The following is a 20,755-nucleotide window of genomic DNA, read 5'->3' as shown; positions in this document are numbered from 1 at the left end:
TTCCTCTGGGACCTTCCCTTTTTCTGGAATTCTAAGGAGGTAGGGGTATGAATTGTCCCTTATAACAAAGGGACCTCACCTGCTGCCAATTGTCCTGATTGTGTCCTATCAAAAACCTTTGGAACTAAACATCATAAGTAGACTTAGCACCTGAAGCACCCTTGAAACTTGAAACACTATCTGAAAATATTTGTGAAGTATGTGGTCCTTCCATCAAGAAGTTCTCCATCCACAATGGGGCTATTGGGCATGCTATTTTGCCTGCCTCCTTCTCACACTCTGACCCTTATATACACAAGCCTGTCATTACTCACTTCATCTTGTATGCTCACACAGCTACTGCCTCTCTGCTCATGGGGACCCTGGTTATTGCCACAGAAAGTTATCATCAGGGTTAAATGAGATAATATATAGAAACCTTAAGGTGCTTTGTAAATGTCATCTATTTAGTATTCCTTTGTAATTCTGGCTTTTCAAAGATCTTGAGACATCCCTCAGGAAAGCTTGATTCTTAGTAGGCAATCAGGTTGAATCAAGGCATCATGTAGCTCCCACTGCTGAGATGTGAAATGGTAAATGTTACTGCCTAGTCACTCTGTGTGTCACACTACTCAGAATCATAGAAGCTTGTCTTTATTTCAGACTTTTCTCTGCCACTCTCCATCCCCGCCCCACCAATTTGAGACAGTTATCTGAAATATTAAACTCAGATGTGTTGGGATGCTCAAATGAGATAATGGATGTAAAGTACTTTGCAACATTGCAAGCACTATATAAATGAGGATGAATATAATGATGATGATGGTGATGATGATGATAATGCCACTTAACTTGTAATTGGTTGGCCTCTGTGGCTAGTGCATGTCTGCAACTCTGGAATCCAATCCTCTTTGGAGCTTCCAGGTTCTTTGGCTTTTTTCCCTCCCTTTCCCACCAAGCTTCCACTTCCCATCATCTTTCCATCCCTTCTTCCACTTGGAAAAAACCACACTTTCCATCAACCCTCTTGCCAATAAGGGGCAACTTTTGTATGACAGCTTCCTATTTAACTAAGTATTCTTGTAAACTGATGGTTAATTAGACCATGAGTGGATGGTTGGGGCCCAAGGTATGCAGGCTATGAAGGAGAATTATTCTGGTTACTTTCTTCCTTTGCTTCCACCTAGCTCTCATCTCTGTGTCCAACTAATGCCCTGTAAGAAGATTTAGTGATGGGGGAAGTTACTTGTGCTTACATCCTCATGGCCCTCTCCTATCCTCAGCTTGGGTGGAAGGTGCCCAAGGTATTAGAGCCCTACTGTCCTGAGAGAAGAAATAATTTCCCCAAATGTCATAAATCTGCTTCTTGTGGGTGAGTGGAGTTTTCTGGAGGTACTAGGAGTTTTGACAGTCCTATCCCTTCTGCCTTAACAGGATTCTTCCAGGCAGAGTCACTGTGCCCATGACTACTAGCCAATTCCATGCTCTCCAAATTTTGTATATGCTTAGAACAAAGACCCATTTGACCTTCCCCATCCTTAAGGGGTAGCTGTGAGGATTGCACCTTATAAATTTTTAGGTATTTTGTGAATTCCTATTATTAATATAGATAGAGCCTGGAACCTATTACAGTGTTCTATCTCTATTAGTAGTTGCCATTATTTTAAATAAATAATAATGTGTAATGCTTCTAGAAGTCAGCTAAGTTCCTTTGCACTATAGATGGCTCTGGCTCTAGTTTACTCTGCAGGATAGCTACTAGGGAGGGCATTCAGTGAATACAAACTGATTTGAATTTAATGAAACTTGAATATACAGGATGATTGAAGCTTCTTTGTTTTTAAATTAGCCTCCTCTAATATAGAAATAATTTTCCTCCATCTCTTAGAAGGGCTCTTATAGCCAGGGAGACCACCTACAATTATCTCTCCTTTAGCCCATCCCCTTCCACTAAAGAAAATGCCAAGCTCAGAAGCAGAGTGTATGTGACTTCTGTCTCATGGTTTATTGTATGCTTATTCCTGAGAGGTACAGGTGTCAGTTATGCTCCAATAGAGAATCAAAGACTGATCTCTTGGGGATCATTAGTCCTTCAGTGACACTCACCCCATCTGAAAGAAAAAGGAAGAAAGAGATGGTTGTATCACTCTCACAGTCCCCATGGCACAGCTCTCCTGGCATTCAGTGGCCTGCTACTTAGAGGATCATAGAGATGGAAAGAACTTTAAAAGTCTTCAAGTTCATCCCCCTTCTTACAGATGAGGAAATGGAGGCACTTACTGATTGCTTATTGAATTGAATAATCATAGGCCATCCCTGTGGAAGTGCCTCAATGGTAATGAATAGGAAAACTTGGCAATGAAGTGAAATTTATCTCATCCAGGGAAGGTTGAAGGACCTACTTCTTGAAGTTTTTGCTTCTTTTAAGGGGTAGAGGAACAAAGGGAGAAATTTAATATTCTCCTTATAAAGTCAGGAAACAATATGTAGTATAGTGGAAAGGTAACATTAATTGTAGTCTGAAGACTCAAATTCAAATTCTATCTCATTCCCTTACTAGTAGTGTCCCTAATTACTCAATCTCTGGGCCTTAATGTCCTCATCTGTAAAATTAGGATGATAATACCACTTGTGTTATCTACCTCCCAAGGCTAATATGAAGAAAGGATAATTTTTCTGAACTTGGTCTCCCCCTTTTTTATTTTTTGTATTGATCACCAGACCACAATCTATATCTTATTAAAACAGTTAATGGTACAAATGTTTTAACCTGCTACTAGATTTGATGCTTCAAGAAGGCAAAGGGCCTGTCTTACCTTTCTTTGAATTTTTCTGAAAGCCTAGTACAGAGCTCTACACACTTAATAAATGCTTATTGAAAATGAATGAAAAAGATGGAGAGAGAGAGAAAGAGGGAGAGAGAGAGAGAGAGAGAGAGAGAGAGAGAGAGAGAGAGAGAGAGAGAGAGAGAGAGAGAAGCAAAATGAAAAAAAACTAGAGCAGGTCAGTATAGGTTAGAGTGACTAGTGACTTTAGTATAGTCCAAGAACAAGCCCATTTACGTTTCACAGCACATCATGCCAATGTTGGTGCAGAGACAAGTCTCACACCGACTGTTTTGCCATTTGGAGCCCATCTTGTACATTTTATTATTGACCTCATCCATGCACATATTTCTGGGACCTGTTAAAAAAGATGCACAAGACAGTTACCTCCATTCCATCCTAGTGAAAAATTCCAGCCTAGTCCAAAAAAGATCAGTTGAGAATAGGGTAAGGGATTCTGTTAGTTTCCCCCATTAGACTGAGAGCTTCTTAAGAGCAAGAACTGTTTCCCCCTCTTTCCCCCTTCTTTATATCCCTAGCACTTACCATAGTGCCTGGCACATAGCAGGCAATTAATAAATGCTTGTTGATTGACTAACTCACTGATTAGCTCTTGGTTAGAATCCAATTTCTCCTGCATTTTGCAGAAATAATAATGATGTTAACCATACTTTAAGGATCTGTGATTTTATCAGTGCAAGTACTCAACACAATAATTCACCACCAATTGGGGAATGGCTGATAAATTGTGGTATATGAATGTAATGGAATACTATTGTGCTATAAGAAATGATGAACAGGAAGAACACCTGGAAAGACTTATATGAACTGATGCTGAGTGAAAGGAGCAGAACCAGGAAAACTTTGTACACAGCAACAACCAGTGTGCAAGGAATTTTTCTGGTAGACTTAGTACTTCATTGCAATGCAAAGACTTAAATAATTCTTAATGATCTCTTAAGGCAAAATGCCTTCCACATCTAGGGAAAGAACTATGAAATTTGATTGCAGAATGAAGCAGATCATTTTCTTTTGTATTATGTTTTGGTTGTTTTATGATTTCTCCCATTCATTTTAATTCTTCTATGCAACTTGGCTAAGGTGAAAATGTATTTAATAGAAATGTATGTGTAGAACCTAAATAAACTGTATGCTGTATCAGGGAGGGAGTGAGGAGGTAGGGGGAAAGGAGGGGAGGGAGGGGAAAAATCTAAGATGTATGGAAGTGATTGTAAAACATTGAAAACAAATAAAATAATAATAATTTTTTTAAAAGTTCATGACAAAAAAAATTTTAGGGAGAGCAACATGATTGAATGTCATTTTTAAAAAATATCAAACACTGTGATATAAATAATTCAGAAGTTTGTTTCTAAGTTGAGTTTATTTTGATACTTGACTGAAATAGATACTTCACAAAGATTTGAAGATCTTAATGGCAAAACTATGTCATTGACTATACTCCTGAATCATCATACTTATTTTTTTAGACCTGTCTACCAATTATGTAATGGGTTTTATTGAAATTCAACTAGTAATTTGTATCTTATTTGATGCTAAAAAACACACAACAATTCAATTGTACAGACATTAAGTGCTTACACTTGTGTTATTCCCTGGGATAAAAAGACCCAAAATAGAGGGGTGGATGAAGGGGGAAGGAGAATACAACAGGTACCCTGATAAGCAAACAGGAAATGTGTCCTTTCTTCCTTTGTAATATCTTTCCTATAAGGTCCCTTCTTTACACTCAAATAGCAGCCACCTTGGTGTAGGCTCAGGCTCTCCTCACCTCATGCTTGGATTATTGCAATATCCTTGTAATGATCTCATGGTTTTCCCAGCCTCCACGAAGGACTCAGATTCAATCCAGCTCAGACTCTGTCTAGCTGAGATTCTATCTGGCCCACTTGTTAATACAAGTGTTACAAATGCTTACGCTCCTTAAGAGTCAACCCAGTATGGTGAATCTTTAATAAACTTTGTTTCTCTTTGGCTTTAAGAAGGTTTGTGTCGAATTCATTTGACCCGGGGTGTTGGTGTTTTGGGGTCTCCACCACCCCAAACCTCAACAGGAATGTGAGTGGAAAAAAAGAGAAAGAAGTCGAGATATGACTATACTGTAAGCTCCTTTGAGAGCAGAGATGTGTTTCTTTTTGCCTGTCTTTGTATCTTCTAAGGTAGGCACAGTGCCTGGCACAGAACAAGCACTTTATAAATGCTTGTTGACTTGAATTTTGATGGCGGAATCAAGGAAACTTGAAAAGTGATTGGAAGTGGGAATTCATGGAGAGAGAAAAGCACAGGATAATTTCGCAATTATAAATACGGTGAACTAGGTAGTGGTGCCCTCAATAGAAACTGGGAAATTTGAAGGAGTGGCAGGATCATGGGGAATGTTATGATTTTGTTTTAGATCTTTGGGCTTTAGATGCCTTTGGGACAAGCAGGTGGACAAATATCACCAGTTGGTGATGTGGGATGGAAGCTCAGTATAATATGTATAGAAAATGTGGGTTGGATGTAGACATTTGGAAACCAGCTTAATAGAAATGATAGTAAGGCCACAACTACCCCTAACTTGTTGTTATGTTCATCCTTCGTTGCCGAAAGGACCATGCCAACAGAGAAATGATGACACAACTTGCACTTGACTTTGTTTTGAGTGAGGGAGGGCTGTGCAGGTTTCCAGCCTCACTTCTCCTCCAGAGCCATCTGGATCCAGTGATCAGATATTCCTCAGAATGACTGGAGATGACCCAGGATGCACAGGGAGACCTTGGACCCTTTAGGCCAAGGTTTTTGCAGGTACTTACTTAGGGTGAGGCAATGCCCATTCATTGAATAGGCATCTTTAAGAAGTAGCCAGGGCATGGCCCTTTAATGAAGCCAAGAAAAAGAAAGACATCAGACTGGGTGGGAAACAGCAACAGTTACTACTGATAATCACTGTAAAGCCAGGAGGGTCAAGAGGAGCCCTTAGGCAGGGAACCATTAGAGTCCCAATTTCAGAATGCTGTAGGTTTAAGGTTTTGGGAGAGGACAGGAGAAAGGAAAGGAAAGGGGAGGGGAGGGGAAGGGAGGGGAAGAGAAAGGAGCCAGTAAAACCCAAGTCAACTGGACATCTTTTGGCCATCCAAATTTACCTTCCTTTGGAGAGGAGAAGGAAGGGGAGGGGGAGGGAGACAGGAGAGGAGGAGCTGAGTTACTCAGCTGGCTAGATCCCCATTCAGTCAAGTGCATCTATGCACAGGATTGTGTTCATCCTTTGTTTCGGAAGAAGACCATGCCATCAGAGAAATGATGACACTACTTGCACTTGACTTTGTTTTGAGTGAGGGAGGGTTGTGCAGGTCACCAGCCTCACTTCTCCTCCAGAGCCATCCTACCCCTAACTAAATTAATCTTTGATGGTAGAATTTCAGGTTTTGGCAGGTAAGAAATTTACAGGTAGATTTGAGCCTTTCAAATCTCCCCACTTGAATAACCCCTTTTCTATCACAACTGCCTGTAGTGATGGAAAATTTGCTTCTCTTATAGGTTTCCTCTCATTTCAGCCATGCAACATATACCAGCTAATAATTTCCCCAAATGGTCTGCTCTTACCAAACTGTGAGATCCTACGAAGTTGTACTCTGTAACAGTATCCATGGGCCAGTGCCAGGACTGTGCTCAGCAACATCAGACTAATCAGACGCTCCTGCAATGATCAGACACCATTAAAATCTGCACTGAATAAACTACCCATTCCTGCCCCTCCAGTGGGAGCCCCAACGGACATTGACCCTTCTTGCCAACATTCAGGTATTCAAAATTGAGGAAATCATAATCACCTCAGGCCCACACAACCCTGGGTCCTAAGTGCTGAAATCAACAGAAGTCATTCCAGGGAGTGAAGGAACTGGTTTTCTAGAGGCTTGGTCCAGCTTCCAGACACTGAATCCAATTTCACAGTGTTTGCTCCTGCTATGACCCTCTCCCCTCCTTCTTGAGTCTCATGTTTCATTCTTTCCCCTTTGATTCATGAGGCCCACTTGTTTCTGGAAATCTCTTTGATGACTTCTCCACTTAAGTTCCAATTTAGCCTGTTTTCTGAACCTCGGTTTCCTCATCAATATGATAGGTATAATAATTAATACCAGTTGTTCCCACTTTACAAGATTGAGTCTCAGATGAGATGGTTGTGTATTGATAATCATTTAACATCATTTTTGGACTTTAATAAGGGTCAGAACCTGAATGTATCAGAAGAGCCTGGACCTAACAACTTCTTTGTTCTGTGAGTAAATTCTTCCTATGTCAACAGAGCCAGGTGGGACTGACTTAGCATTCTTTATGAGACCCTTAACTGAAGACACTGTCTTAAATATTGGGACCTTTTCCATATCTTAATATTTTGTGGACATATACTATGTTATGGCATGTTAATGGTAAAGAAAACACAGATATCCTGAGTAGTTATTTCAACCAACACTGTCAACTCTCTTATCTTACTGTATTTACAACTTATTCAGCTAATAAACTTCCTTTCTCATGGTATAGTTAAACACATATGGAGGCCATAAATCCTAGGGACAAAGGCATCTTGGGATTGTCCTGTCCTAAAACAGATTTAAGCCTGGTCATTCTTTCTTATATCAGACAGTCTGAAGTTTTATTCTGGCTCCATGATCATGTATCTGCTAGCTTTAAGGGAATTAACAGTATGAATTCGACCCATGTGCCTCTTTTAACTAAACTTACAGTATGTAAAGTGCATATTACATATTAAATATATATTAAAGCATAATTGACAGTTATTATATCATTGCATAAATGTCAGTTATTACCATTGTTTGTCAGGGGGTCACTTTCTCTCCAGCTCTATTGTGAGACATTTAGAGGCAGGGCCAGTGACTTCTCTTTCTCACTCTTTCCTGCTCATGCTGTGCACCCTTCCAAATGGAGATCCAGCTCACACCCTGGGGTTGTGCTGATGGGAGAAAACTCTCAGCCTAACAAGCCAGATGCACCATCTCTGCCCTTCCAAGCTCACCAGCTGTCTAGCTCTTGCTCTGGGATCAGCACTGGACCTGTGATTGTCCTGGTATACAAGTGGTGTACTGGTGTTGCATCCACTTGTAAAATCGGCCCTTCTCTCCCCCACCCCCTTTCACTCCCCCATTGTAGATCTGTAACAGAGAGTTTGAGAAAGTGCCTAGAACACTGAGTGGTTAAGTGAGTTACCCAGGGTCATATAGCAAAGCAAGTCTGTGTCAGAGACAGGACTTGAATCCAGATTCTCTTGGCTCCAAGACCAACTCTCTAGCCACTGTGTCTATCTGGTGACAGTAAATTTGTGGCTTCACTTACCATACCTCTAGCTTTACCTTTAGCTGGCTCCACTGCTCCACATGTGTTATCTTCCCCTATTAAGAGCTTATATGCCCCTTAAAGGCAGGGAATGTCTCTCTTTTAGATTTGAATCTCTAGGCTTAGCATGTTCTCTGGCATGTGTACTTGATAAAAGGTTATTCATTATTTAATTCATTCATTCATTTAATGAGTCAGTGGTGAAGGGAGAATCCACAGTATTCAAAAGAGTCAGAAGTCCTTTCCAGGAAACATCTCTATACCACTGAAGAATTTCTGATGTTTTTGGAGGCAGCTACGTGGCACAGTGGATAGGGCTAGAGCTGGAGTCAGGAAGACCAGAGTTCAAATCTAACCTTAGACACTTACTAGTTGTGTGACTCTGGGAAGTCACTTAACCTTTGTCTGCCTCACTTTGTTCATCTATAACATGAGGATAATAATAGGACTATTCCTCCCAGTGTTCTTGTGAGGATAAAATGTATAAAGTTCTTTGAAAATATTAAAAGACCATATGGATGTTAGCTGTTGCTACTAGATGTTAATATAAGATCTTTGGGGACAAGGATCCAGGCTAGATCCATCCCCACCAGAGAAGCACTGTTCCACATGCCATGGACTGAGTACACATCTTGGAGTGAGGAAAAATGGGTTCAAATCCTACTAGCCCTAGATCCTGGGCTAGTCATTTAGCCTCTGTAAATCTCAGTTTCCTCATCTGCTATATGGATATAATAAGGGTACCTATTTTACAGGATTATTGTTGTGAAGATCAGATGAGATAATGTAAATAAAGTGTATTTGTGAACATTAAAGTGATAGATAACTATGAGTTCCTCATTACCCTTTGGGTGATCCTCAACTTCAATTGATTTGCAGTCATATATCACTGGAGGAATATTGTACTACATCCTGGTCTCACAGCTGAGAAACTTGAGGGCCAGAGAAGTGAAGTGACTTGCCCAAGGCTACATGAGCTGTGTCCAAGGTATACTTCGAACCCTCTTAATCTACATTTAGTAGTCTATCAGTGGCACTGTACTGCTTTTCTGCTAGCCTTTCGAGATCTTCTTGCATCTTGATTTTGTCATCCAGTGTCATTGTAAGGATTTTACAGTATTCCAGTACTTGATGCAATCAGTATAGTGACTTTTAATAGCAGGATTATCTGTAGTAATTCACCATTTCTAGTGATATCTCTTCAAATTGCCCTCTACATCAGACCTCATTATTAACAGTTTATACCAGTTTTGTTGAGAATATTATCTCCTATTTTGTATTCACTTGATATAAATAATCAAAATGTGACCAAATAAAGCTGTATCTATTACTGTATCTTTCTAGATATCTGGCATGATTTTCATACATGTTGGGGATATATCTTGTTATAGGAGAAACCATAAGACAAAATTCTGCTCTACTGAATTAAATGCTCTATCAGTGTTAATAAATAGTGGTTGAATTTTATATTCTCTTCTACTTCCATCACAAACTCTGTATGATAATAAAGATGTATCCTGTTGTGCACTAATCTCTGTGATGGGGCAGCTAGGTGGTGTGATGGATAGAGCACCAGTGCAGGAGTCAGGAGGATCTGAGTTCAAATGTCACCTCAGACACTTGATACTCACTAGCTGTGTGACCTTGGGCAAGTCACTTAACCCCAATTGCCTCATCCTGGGTCATCTCCAGTCATCCTGATGAATATCTGGTCACTGGATCCAGATGGCTCTGGAGGAGAAGTGAGGCTGGTGACCTGCACAGCCCTCCCTCACTCAAAGCAAAGTCAAGTGCAAGTCATGTCATCATTTCTCTGATGGCATGGTCTTCTTCGGCAATGAAGGACGAACACGCACAATCTCTGTGAAAGTCTGCCTATTCTCATAGTCTTACTGAAAATGCCCTCAGTGCATACACAAATTATTTTCATAAACATATTACATAGAAACAAAAGTTGAAATATAAGTTGATCATTATTGCTGTTCTCTTGATCATCTTTTAATTTTTTTATGCCTATGATTCTTCCCTCTATACCTTATTTTATATCCTTTGATGATCAATCCTTCATTGCTCTCAAAATTATATCACTTCCATCATGGACTTCCTCTTTGTGTCTTTCGTCTAATCCATTTAGTTTTCATCTTTGTTTTTCTTCAGTACACTTTCCAATGAAAGTGTACTGTACATTCAGGACAGCTGTGGTGGTGCTGAATTATCTTTGGTTCTGAAAAGAATTTACTATAGAAATACTCATATGTCTTTTCCATCTTTCACCTTCTGTTTGAAACTGGTTGATTCTAGTTTCCATGCTGTTGGGGTGATTGTGTTGATTCTGGTCTCTCTCCAAGCTTTTTGTAAAATTGTTTATGCCTTCATTACTTTTTGAAGTTTAAGAAGTGACACTATTCATAAAGTTCCACCATTCTTTTCCCTCAGATTTTAGGAACCTATTTCTATTCTAAACCAGTATTGCCCTAATCACTTTGTCAAAGAGATCAAGTGTTTCCTGTCTGAGGTGGATTTAAACTCTTTTGGTCTTCTTGTTATGACAATTGACTTATATCAGTTAAACTTTTGGATGAAGTTGTCATGATTCTACATTCTACTCCTCCCTCTTTGATTCTGTATCCAACTTTCCACAGAGACTGTTCCAAATCTTCTCCTCTCTTCTTAATTTTGCCACCGCACCCTCTTCTCTACCTTCTCAACTAGGACCCTTGTTTCATACTTCACTGAAAAAACTGAAGTCATTTTATCAGAGTTCGCCCTCTTCTCCTCTTCCTCTTCTCATGTCATTCAGGCCTTTTCTACCACCATCTCCTTCCTCACTTCTGTCTTGGATGAAAAGGTGACCCATCTCCTTACCAAGGCCAAATCCTGTTCATGCCCCCTTCATCCATCTACTTTGGTCTTCTTCAGTCATTTGCTACCAATACTATCCCTACTCTCTATCTTATCTTCATTTTCTCCATTCATCCCAACTCCTTCTCTGCTGCCCACATGCCCAGCTCTCCCCCATCAGTCAGTACTTGACCCGATTATCTTTGCCAGCTATTGTCCTATGGCTTTTCTCTTCTTGATGGCAAAACTCTTTGAGAAAACCAGATTATAGAATAGCAATATTTTCTTTTTTTGCTTCATTTTATTCCTTTCACTTTCTCTTAAATCCTCTGCAATCTAGCTTCCAGCCTCATCATTCAACTGAAATTGCCCTGTCTGGTCATCCAAGAACTCTTAATTGTCAAATCTAATGGTCTTTTCTCAATCCTCATCCTTTTTGTTCCTCTGAGTCATTTAGAACTGTTGATTGCTTTGTCCTTCTGATTATTCTGTTCTGAATAGGCTTTCATGACCTTGCTTTCTCCTTGTTCTCTTCCTATTTGACCAACCATTCCTTATAATTCTCCTCTGCTGATTCTTCATTCATGCCGCACATGAGCTAATCACAGCTGTCTTCCCAAGGCTCTCTTCTGGGTCCTTTACGCTTTCCTCTCTATTCTGTCTCACTTGCTGAGACCATTTGCTTCCAGGAGTTCAGTCATTTTCTCTACGCAGTTAATTCCCAGATCTCTATGCCCAACTCTACTTGGCTCCAGTCCTATATCACTAAGTACCTTTAGGACTTCTAGAATGGGATGTCCTATAGGTATCTCAAATATCCAAAACAGAAATTGTCTTCTTTTACTTTCCACTCAAAATCCTCCCTGCTATATTACTTTCCAGGGCACCAGCATCTTGAGCACCATGGAACAAATCTCATTTGGCTGACAATGCCAGTGTGGTTAGAGAGGCCATATTGCTGCATTCCAGTAGATCATAAGAAAACAGGTACATAAGATAGAACAAGAATAGATAATGAAGTATGCATACCAAAGTGTTCTGTAATCTAGTAAGAATAGTGTGAGGAGTGCTAAAAGTCAGAATGAGAAGTTGAGGAAAGCTATGGAAAATGAAATTTTTTATTTGCTTCTCTGTTTTCGTTATATTGGAGGAAAGAGGAGAACCACAGGATATGACTGCTGTGTGGGGGTGGAAGGGAGGGTGAAAGGGAATACACAAATTGATTAAAGAGAAGTTCAACTTTTGTTTTGTGTCCAATTCAGAGGCAGTGAGTTGATACAGTGAATGGAGTGCTGGTCCTGCTGGCAGCAAGACATGAGTTCAAATCCTGACTCAGATATTTGCTAGCTTTGTGACCCTGGGCAAGCCACTTAACCTCTTAATTTCAGTTCCTTCATCTGTAAAATGGGGGTAATAATAGTATCTATCTCAGAGGAAATAAAGTTGATTTTGACTCTATTTTATAATTGATTCTATTTTGTGTCATCGCAGTATGTTGTAAAATTGCCTTTGCCACTGAGTTAAGTTCTTAAGTTCAGCTTTTCTCTGAGCTAAGTTGTCCCATAAATCACCTCAATTCAAAGAAATACATTGTATCTACACATCTTCCTTCCCATGTACAATTAAGGGGAATCTGTTATCCTGCTAACAAGCCTTGCAAGATGGAGATGGGTACCAGGACATCTGTTACCTCAGCCACACTGACTGTCCTTCAGGAAAGTCTGGACTGTCATCCATGCAGGTAGAAACTACCACTGAGCTTTTCATAGCAAAGAGATGTAAGGAGAAGCTGGTGCTAGTCCTGCATGTTTTACTTCCATCCAGTTATTTTGTTTTCCATCATCTATAATACTGAGACTTTGTAACCATTCGAATTTTGTTTCATGCTTCCTCTTTTTTTTTCTTCCCAAAACTATTTGAAAGTTGGTAAACCCCACCCCACCTTCGAGTGCTTTGACTGACTGAGGAGTTGAGAGGTCTCTTTTATTGGTAATTGCTAGCCTTACCAACAAATTGAATATGCTCAGAAATTTGTGCCTCACTTTACCTTAATGTAAATTATAACACCTCACAGAGTTGTTTGAGGATCAAATAATATGTGTAAAGCACTTTGTAAGTCTTAATGTGCTTTATAAATGCTAGCTATTCTCTGCTAAGTATGGATCTTTGGATTGAAAATGACAGAACAAAGATGATTAATATGGAACTGATACTCAGGATAAGAAAGAGATTGTAACAATAATAATAATTTATACAGCACTTTAAGGTTTGCCAGTTGCTTTATTGTTAAAGCAATATCTCAAATGAGATAATATTTGTAATGATATTTGCACAGTTACAGGGGTGGGAAACCTGCAGCCTCGCAGCCACAATGTAGCCCTCTAGATCCTCAGGTGTGGACCTTTGACTGAATCCAAACATATCCCCGTAAAAAAAGAATTTGTTCTGTAAAACTTGAACTCAGTCAAAGGGACCTAGAGAGTCACATTTGCCCTTGAGGCCATAGGTTCCCGACTCCATATGTACTAGACTCTAGCATATAGCAGAAGCTTAATAAATACATGTGTTTCCTTCATTTATATTTACATGTGTATATAGCTATATATTTTCATTTGATCCTCACACCAACCCTGTGAAATTGGTATTATTGTTATCCCCATTTTAAAGAATAACAAATTGATGCAGAAAAGGGTCAAATGACTTACCTGATATCATAGAGAGAAAGTATCTGAGGCAGGATTTGAACTCAGGTCTTCCTGACTCCAAGTCTAACACTATCTACCATTCCACCTAGTAAATAGTCCTTAACTGCTCTTAATCAGCAAGTATGTATTAATCACTTGACATATTATGTGCCATGTATTGTCACAATGAGTTTACATCTAGTTCATACGAACTAGTTTCTAGGTTATATATGTTAAACTTGGTAGATATGATTTTGTTGTTTAGTTGTCTCAGTCGTATTCAACTCTTCAGGATCCATGTGGGGTTTTCTTGCCATGCCCTTTTCCACATCATTTTACAGATAAAAAACTAAGGCAAATGGGGTTAAGTGACTTGCCCAGGGACACACAGCTGCTAAGTGTCTGAGACTGGATTTGAATTGAGATAGACAAGTCTTCCTCACTCTAGGGCCACTACTCTATCCACTGTGCCACCTAGTTGCCCTCCAGGTAGATATGATTGCTGAGCAATTGCTAGTGATCTGTGAAAGGTCATGGAGAGCAGAAATGGTACCACTGGTTTGGAGAAAGGTCTTATAAAAGGAAACTGTTGGATAGTCCACTTTTGAATAGTTTTATTTGCTAATTTGCTTTCCCTAATCCTGAGTGTGCCTCTCTATAGCTTCTACCCATTGTTCCTAGTTTTCTGCCCTTTGAAGTCAGGCAAAATATATCTAATATTTTTTCTATATGACAATGCTTCAAATACCTAAATAATATTATCATGTTCTCTCTTGAGTCTCCTCTTCTCCAGGTTAATCATTTCCGGTTAGTTCAACCAATTCTCATATAACATGGAGTCAAGGCCCTGGACCACCAGTCTTCCACTAGACAGTCTCCAGCTGTAATTCCCAACCTCTGGTACCTAGAACTGAACATAATATTTTAAATGTGATCTGATCAAATGTACTGCCTTTTTGTTTTTGTTTGGGTATTCATCTATGTCCAATTTTTTGTGATCACATGGACCACAGCATGCCAGGCCCTTCTATCTTCCACTGTCTCCTGAAGTCTGTGCAACCTCATGTTTGTTGTTTCCATGGCACTATCTATCCATCTCATCCTCTGCCATCCATCCTTTTGCCTCCTTTCACCTTCAATCTTTCTCAACATCAGGGTCTTTTCTCATGATGTGGCCAAAGTATTGAAGTTTCAACTTCAGTATGTGACCTTCTGGTGAACAGTCTGAATTAATTTCTTTTTATTGAAGATCTCCTTATCTCAGAATTAATAAATGCTTGTTGGATTCAGTTGAATTGCACCAAGATGGATATGAACTTAAGTTGAAGGATATGGGAATGATCAGCTTGGATAAGAGAAGACAGGGTGGATGAGATAGCTGACTGTTAAGTATTCAAAGGCTATCATGTGGGTTTTTAGATTGGTACTGTTTTGACCCCAAAGTCGTAATACAGAGCAGTGACTGAAAATTATGAAGACAAACTTAAGCTTGACACATAAGGACTATTTCTACCGTTGGAAGCTATTCAGAAGTGGAATCAGCTGAATTTAGAGATTATGTGTTTCTTCACTGGCGTTCCTTTTTCAGGAGAAGTTGCATGATTGATATATAGGATATTATAAGACTAATTATGGGTCAGGGACAGATTGAACTCGATGGCCTGTGAGTTTCTTTCCAACTCAAATTCTGTGATTCAGTGAAACAATTGGGGCAGGAAAACTATTAATACAACACTGGTAGGTGGTAGATAGGTAGCCTGGGTACCAACCAAGTGAAAGGTATCAAGAAAAACTGGAGTTGCTAGACAAAAATGTGTTTAGTTCTATAAGGAAATTGTGTCAAATAGATTAGGTCATAGAATCTATTTCAGAGTTAGAGTTTTTTTTAACATCATGTCTTAGCTTTAAATAATAGTTCTTATTAATTCAATGTATGGATGGTTTTAAAATGACCAGATTCTGTTGCTTAGAAATGAGAAGTCCTGAGGCATTGATAATTTCTCAGGGTTCCCTTGACCCTTCAGAGACAAGACCATAAAACTTGTGTTTCCAAACACCAGGCACAATGTCAAGAGTGGCTAGCAGGAAGGTGAGCCCATAGGAACTCTCCTAGACAGGGTTGGTGAAAGTTAAATACCTATGATCTTACACACTCATTATGTAGACATGAAGTGATAGGGTTGGTGGAAATGATAATTTCAGCTGCTGACTATCACTGAGCAAAATTCACATTTCTGCATACTTTTGTGGACTCTCCATTTATAATTATTTTGCCTTTCAGGGGCATGAAGAACCCATAAGTGCCATCAGTTCTTCATAGTTGAGTAAATTTTTAATGACGACTGTTTTGTTTTGTTTTGCTTTGTTTGATAACGATAACACCAATACACAAATAACAGCAAAAAGAAGAGAGGAAGAGAAGGAAAAAGTGGGGAAAAGGGAAAATAAGAGATGAGATAACCTTATATTTCTATGAAAGGCAGCATGGCCTAATTGATAAAGAGAAAACTGGAAAATGTGAGATCAAGCCCTGCTTCTAACACATACTCTGTCTGTGACCAAGGGCAAATCATTTAGCTTATTAGTTTTCTAGGTAACTCTCTATAAGTTGCAGAGAAGGTTTATATGAATTTGTTTTAAAACAAAGTTTGTCTTCTGGGACTTAGTTCCCTGTACCAATGAAATTGCAGGCCCATTCTCCCTCCATATTTTGTATATTTCTTATTCTTTCTTTTTTTATTATTACATTTATTTATTTTCAGTTTTCAACATTCACTTCCACAAGATTTTGAATTTCAAATTTTCTCCCCATCTCTTCCCTCCCCCTACCCCAGGATAGCATGAATTCTGATTGCTCCTTCCTCCAATCTGCTCATCCCCCCTCATCCCCTTCCCTTCCATTTTCCTGTAGGGCAAGATAGATTTCTATACCCCATTGCCTATATATCTTATTTCCCACTTGCATGTAAAAACAATTTTTAACATTCATTTTTAAAGCTTTGAGTTCCACATTCTCTCTCTCCCTCCCTCCCTCTTCACCTACCCTCATTGAGAAGGCAAGCAATTTGATATAGGTTATACATGTGTAGTCATACAAAACAGTTTCTTAATAGTAATATTGTGAAAAACTGTATTTCCCTCTATCCTGTCCCACCCTTCATTTATTCTGTTCTCTCCTATGACCTGTCCCTCCACAAAAGTGTTTGTTTCTGATTACCCTTTTCCCCACTCTGCTGTCCCTATCCCCCTCTTTTATCCCCTTTCCCCATTTTACTATAGAGTAAGATAAACTTCTATACCCAATTGAGTGTGTATGTTATTCCCTCCTTAAGCCAAATCCAATGAGAGTAAGGCTCACTTATTCCCTCTCATCTTCCCCCTCTTCCCCTCTGCTGTAAAAGCTCTTTCTTTCCTCTTTTATGTGAGATGATTTGCTACATTCTACCTCTCTCTTTCTCTTTCTCCCAGTACTATTGTTTTCTTTCAACATTTTTTTATATACCTTTCCATATTTGATTCTTAGGACAACCCCATGAGATAGGCATAATAGGTATTCATACATCTCTGTATATTAACAAAGTCTATCTATCTAGTCTTCCAAACCTAGTAAGTTTTTATTAGGCACTTGCTGTGTATAGCTCCTGCACAGGTCCATGAGAGGCAGAGAGAGTTTTGCTTTTCAGTAGGTAATAAAAGGCTCAACATTTTTAACCTGGAGGCTCACTGAGGCAAGAAGAGGAATTAAAAAAGAGAAAGAAGAAACTGGGAGAATCGAATAACAGAAAGCATAGGAAATGAGAGAGAAGGGGCAAAAATGTAAACATGTTGGGAGAGTGATAGGTCATAGATTTAGAGCTAGAAAGAAAGGATATTAGAGGTCATCAAGTCCAATCCCCTCTTTTTATACCTGAGGAAATTGAGGCTCAGAAAAATTAAGTGATTTGCCAAAGTTTACACATGCAATAAATGGCAGTTAAAGTATGAGCACAAGTCCATCATTTCTTTCACTGTACATTTCTGCCTTTGTGTTCTTTGGTGATGGCAGCACACTCATAGGTCAACAATCCCAAACATAAAGGGAGGAATGTTTGTAAGTGGAGCAGGGGCTGCTAAACAAAAGTATTGGAACTTACCATTCCAGGTGACATAAATCTGATGAACAGGAGACTGACAACTGTGCCCAGCAAGAGGAAGGAGCCTTGACTGAATGTCCGAAAAGCTAGAGAGGCTACTTTTATAGAAATGAGCAGTCACATGGAAAGGAAGCTTGCCAGAAACAGAGAAGAGAGATTTAAGTGGAGAAAAGAACATTTTGTGTTTTTTAATATGGGTAGAAAACTTCAAAGAGCATGGGAGCATGGATGAGATTGAGACATGCACTCATTTGTGATTCACATGTGATCTCTCTCTTTTTTACATTTAGATTTATTTATTTTAAACATTCTTTTTTTTCTTAACTTTTGAGTTCTAAAGTCTTCCTCCCTTTCTGCTACTTCCCATTCCCATTGAGAAGGCAAGCAATATATCAGTTATATATGTGAAATCAAACAAAATTTATTTCGTTATTAGCTATATTTCCAAAAAAAACCCCAAGAAAAATAAGGTAAGAAAATTATACTTCAATTTGTACTCAGAGTTCATCAATTCTCTCTTTGTCTATAATAAAATTTTGGAATTGTGTTGGATCATTGTATTGATCAGAGTAGCCAAGTCTTTCTCAGTTGATCATCATTATAACACTGCTGTTAACTGTGCACAATGATCTTCTGTTTCTTCTCACTTCACTTTGCATCAGTTCAGATAGTTCTTGCCATGTTTTTCTGCAATATGTCATTTCTTATAACCCAGTAGTACTCCCAACACAATCATGTGCCATATTTTTGCTTAGCCATTATCCAATTGATGAAGATCCCCTAAATTTCTAGTTCTTTGTCACCACAAAAAGAACTGCTATAAATATTTTTGTACGCTTAGGTCCTTTTCCTTTTTTTGGATCTCCTTGTAATACAGAACTGGTAGTGGTATTACTGGATCAAAATGTAGTCACAGTTTTATGTGACTTTATGTGACCAAACTTTGGGTTTAGTTCCAAATTGTTCTCCAGAATGTTTAGATCAGTTCACTCTTCAACCAATAGTTCATTAATGTAGCTATTTTTCTCTTATCCCCTACAGCATTTGTAATTTCTGACAAGTATGAGGCCCTATCTCAGAATTGTTTTAATTTACATTTCTCTAATCAATAGTGATTTAAAGCATTTTTTCATGTAACTATAGATAGCTTTGATTTCATCTTCTGAAAACTGCCTGTTTATAACCTTTGTCCATGTGTAATTTGGGGAATGGCTCTTATTTTTATAAATTATATATAATTAACATATATTATAACTATATAATATATCAGATATATAGTATAATTCTATATACACACATATGTATATGAAACAAAGCCTTTATTAGGGAAATTTCTTATAAAATTTTTGATATTACTTCATGGTCTATGGTAACTTTTAGCAAAATGTAGTTTTTCTGATTAACTTATTTAATTAAGTCCATTTATGATTTTGCTTTGTCTGAGATCATCATTGTTACCCCTGTTTTTTGTGGGTTTCTTAAACTTCAGATGAAGTATATTAGATCCTACTCTAGCCCTTTAACTATGTGTGTCTTTGTATTTCAGGTGTTTCTTGAAAATAATATATTGTTGGATTCTGGTTTATAATCCATTCTACTATCCATTTTATGGGTGAGTCCGTACCATTCCCATTTATATGATTCCTAACTGTGTATTTCCCTCCATCCCATTTTTCTGTTTTTTTTCCATTCTCTCTTTTTATCCTATCCCTCCTCAAAAGTCTATTTTGCATCTAACCACTGCCTCCCCTAATCCATCCTCTATTTTATCATTCCTTCTACTCCCTTCGCTTGTTCCCTTACCTATTTTCCTGTTGGGTAAGCTCATTTCTATACACAACTGTGTGTGTGTGTGTGTGTGTGTGTGTGTATCTACTTATGTCTTTGAACCAATTCTGATGAGAATAAGGTTCTAGCACTGCCTAGTACTCCTTTCTTATTTTTCCCTTCTTTGTAAAAGCTCTTCCTTCCACACCTTTTTTATGTGAGAAAAATTTTCCCTTTCTTCCTCTCTCTTTGTCCTTCTCCAAGTACATCTCTCTTTCTTACCCTTTAATTTTGTTTAGATCATTCCAACATAATTGATTCATCCATGGCCTCTGTTTATGTAAATTCATTTTAACTGCCCTAATAATGATAGAGTTTTTAGGAGCTGCATGTATCATCTTCCCTTATAGAAATATAAGCAATCTAACTTTATTGAGTCCCTTATGATTACTCTTAGTTTACTGCTTCATGCTACTCTTGAGTCTTGTGTCTGAATGTCACATTTTCTATTCAGCTCTCATCTTCTCATCAGGAATACTTGAAAGGCTTCTATTTCATTAAATATCAATTTTTCCTTCAAGAATTTCACTCAGTTTTGATGGTAGGTTATTTTTGATGGTAATCCTAACTTCTTTGCCTTCCAGAATATCTTATTCCAAGCCCTTTCTTCCTTTAACATAATATAGAAACCACTACATCTTGTGTTGCATTTCAAAATTAAGATAAACTGAGAGACAAGGTTCTGAGCATATTGGGTTTATTAGTTAGGCTAACAGTAACCAATAAATTGGAACGATGGTCTTTCTCAATGACCAAATACCCTGAATAAGGGCTGTTCGGGTCTTTTGTAAGAATTAGCAAGATAACAGAGCAAAATCTTAAACACCTACTTGCTTCTTCTTCTGGTTGGTTATCAGTGACAAAATCATAATTGAGATTACATCCTTTTGACCTCCCCTTCTGAAACCCTCTTAATTACAGCCATAAGTGATTTGAGTCACAAGGGTTCCCAGCCAATAGGAATAGTCTTCAGACAATGAGAGATGAGATTTTACCTTTAGGTTAACCAAGTTACTCTGGAAAGTGGCTGATGTGTGGGCTTAGAGTGTTTTTTTGTTGTTTTTCAGTCCTTTTAATCTTGTCAGATTCTTCCTGACTCCATTTGGGATTTTCT

At 38.5% G+C, this 20,755-nt stretch overlaps 1 protein-coding gene across 1 annotated transcript; it reads right to left on the bottom strand.

Annotated features, from left to right (window-relative positions):
• Window positions 1-1,959: 1,959 nt before the first annotated feature.
• On the bottom strand, window positions 1,960-17,923 carry LOC140520677 (beta-microseminoprotein-like). The gene is made up of 4 exons (XM_072634791.1): window positions 17,815-17,923; window positions 6,411-6,504; window positions 3,042-3,162; window positions 1,960-2,090 (listed from the first exon to the last, which is right to left on the bottom strand). Exons 1-4 carry the CDS (start codon window positions 17,827-17,829, stop codon window positions 2,072-2,074), a joined length of 249 nt encoding a protein of 82 aa, XP_072490892.1. The 5' UTR covers window positions 17,830-17,923; the 3' UTR covers window positions 1,960-2,071.
• Between the last annotated feature and the right edge of the window lie 2,832 nt (window positions 17,924-20,755).

Source organism: Notamacropus eugenii, chromosome 1, assembly GCF_028372415.1.
Source record: "Notamacropus eugenii isolate mMacEug1 chromosome 1, mMacEug1.pri_v2, whole genome shotgun sequence".
NCBI lineage: Eukaryota > Metazoa > Chordata > Mammalia > Diprotodontia > Macropodidae > Notamacropus > Notamacropus eugenii.
Note: the sequence above shows the minus strand (reverse complement) of the source record. Positions and strands in the feature narration are given on the sequence as shown.

Excerpts from the sequence above, each read along its gene's own strand:
- LOC140520677 (XM_072634791.1), bottom strand. Across the intron at positions 3,163-6,410 it reads TCGTAGGATCTCACAGTTTG|GTCCCAGAAATATGTGCATG; the intron begins GTAAGAGCAGAC and ends CTTTTTTAACAG.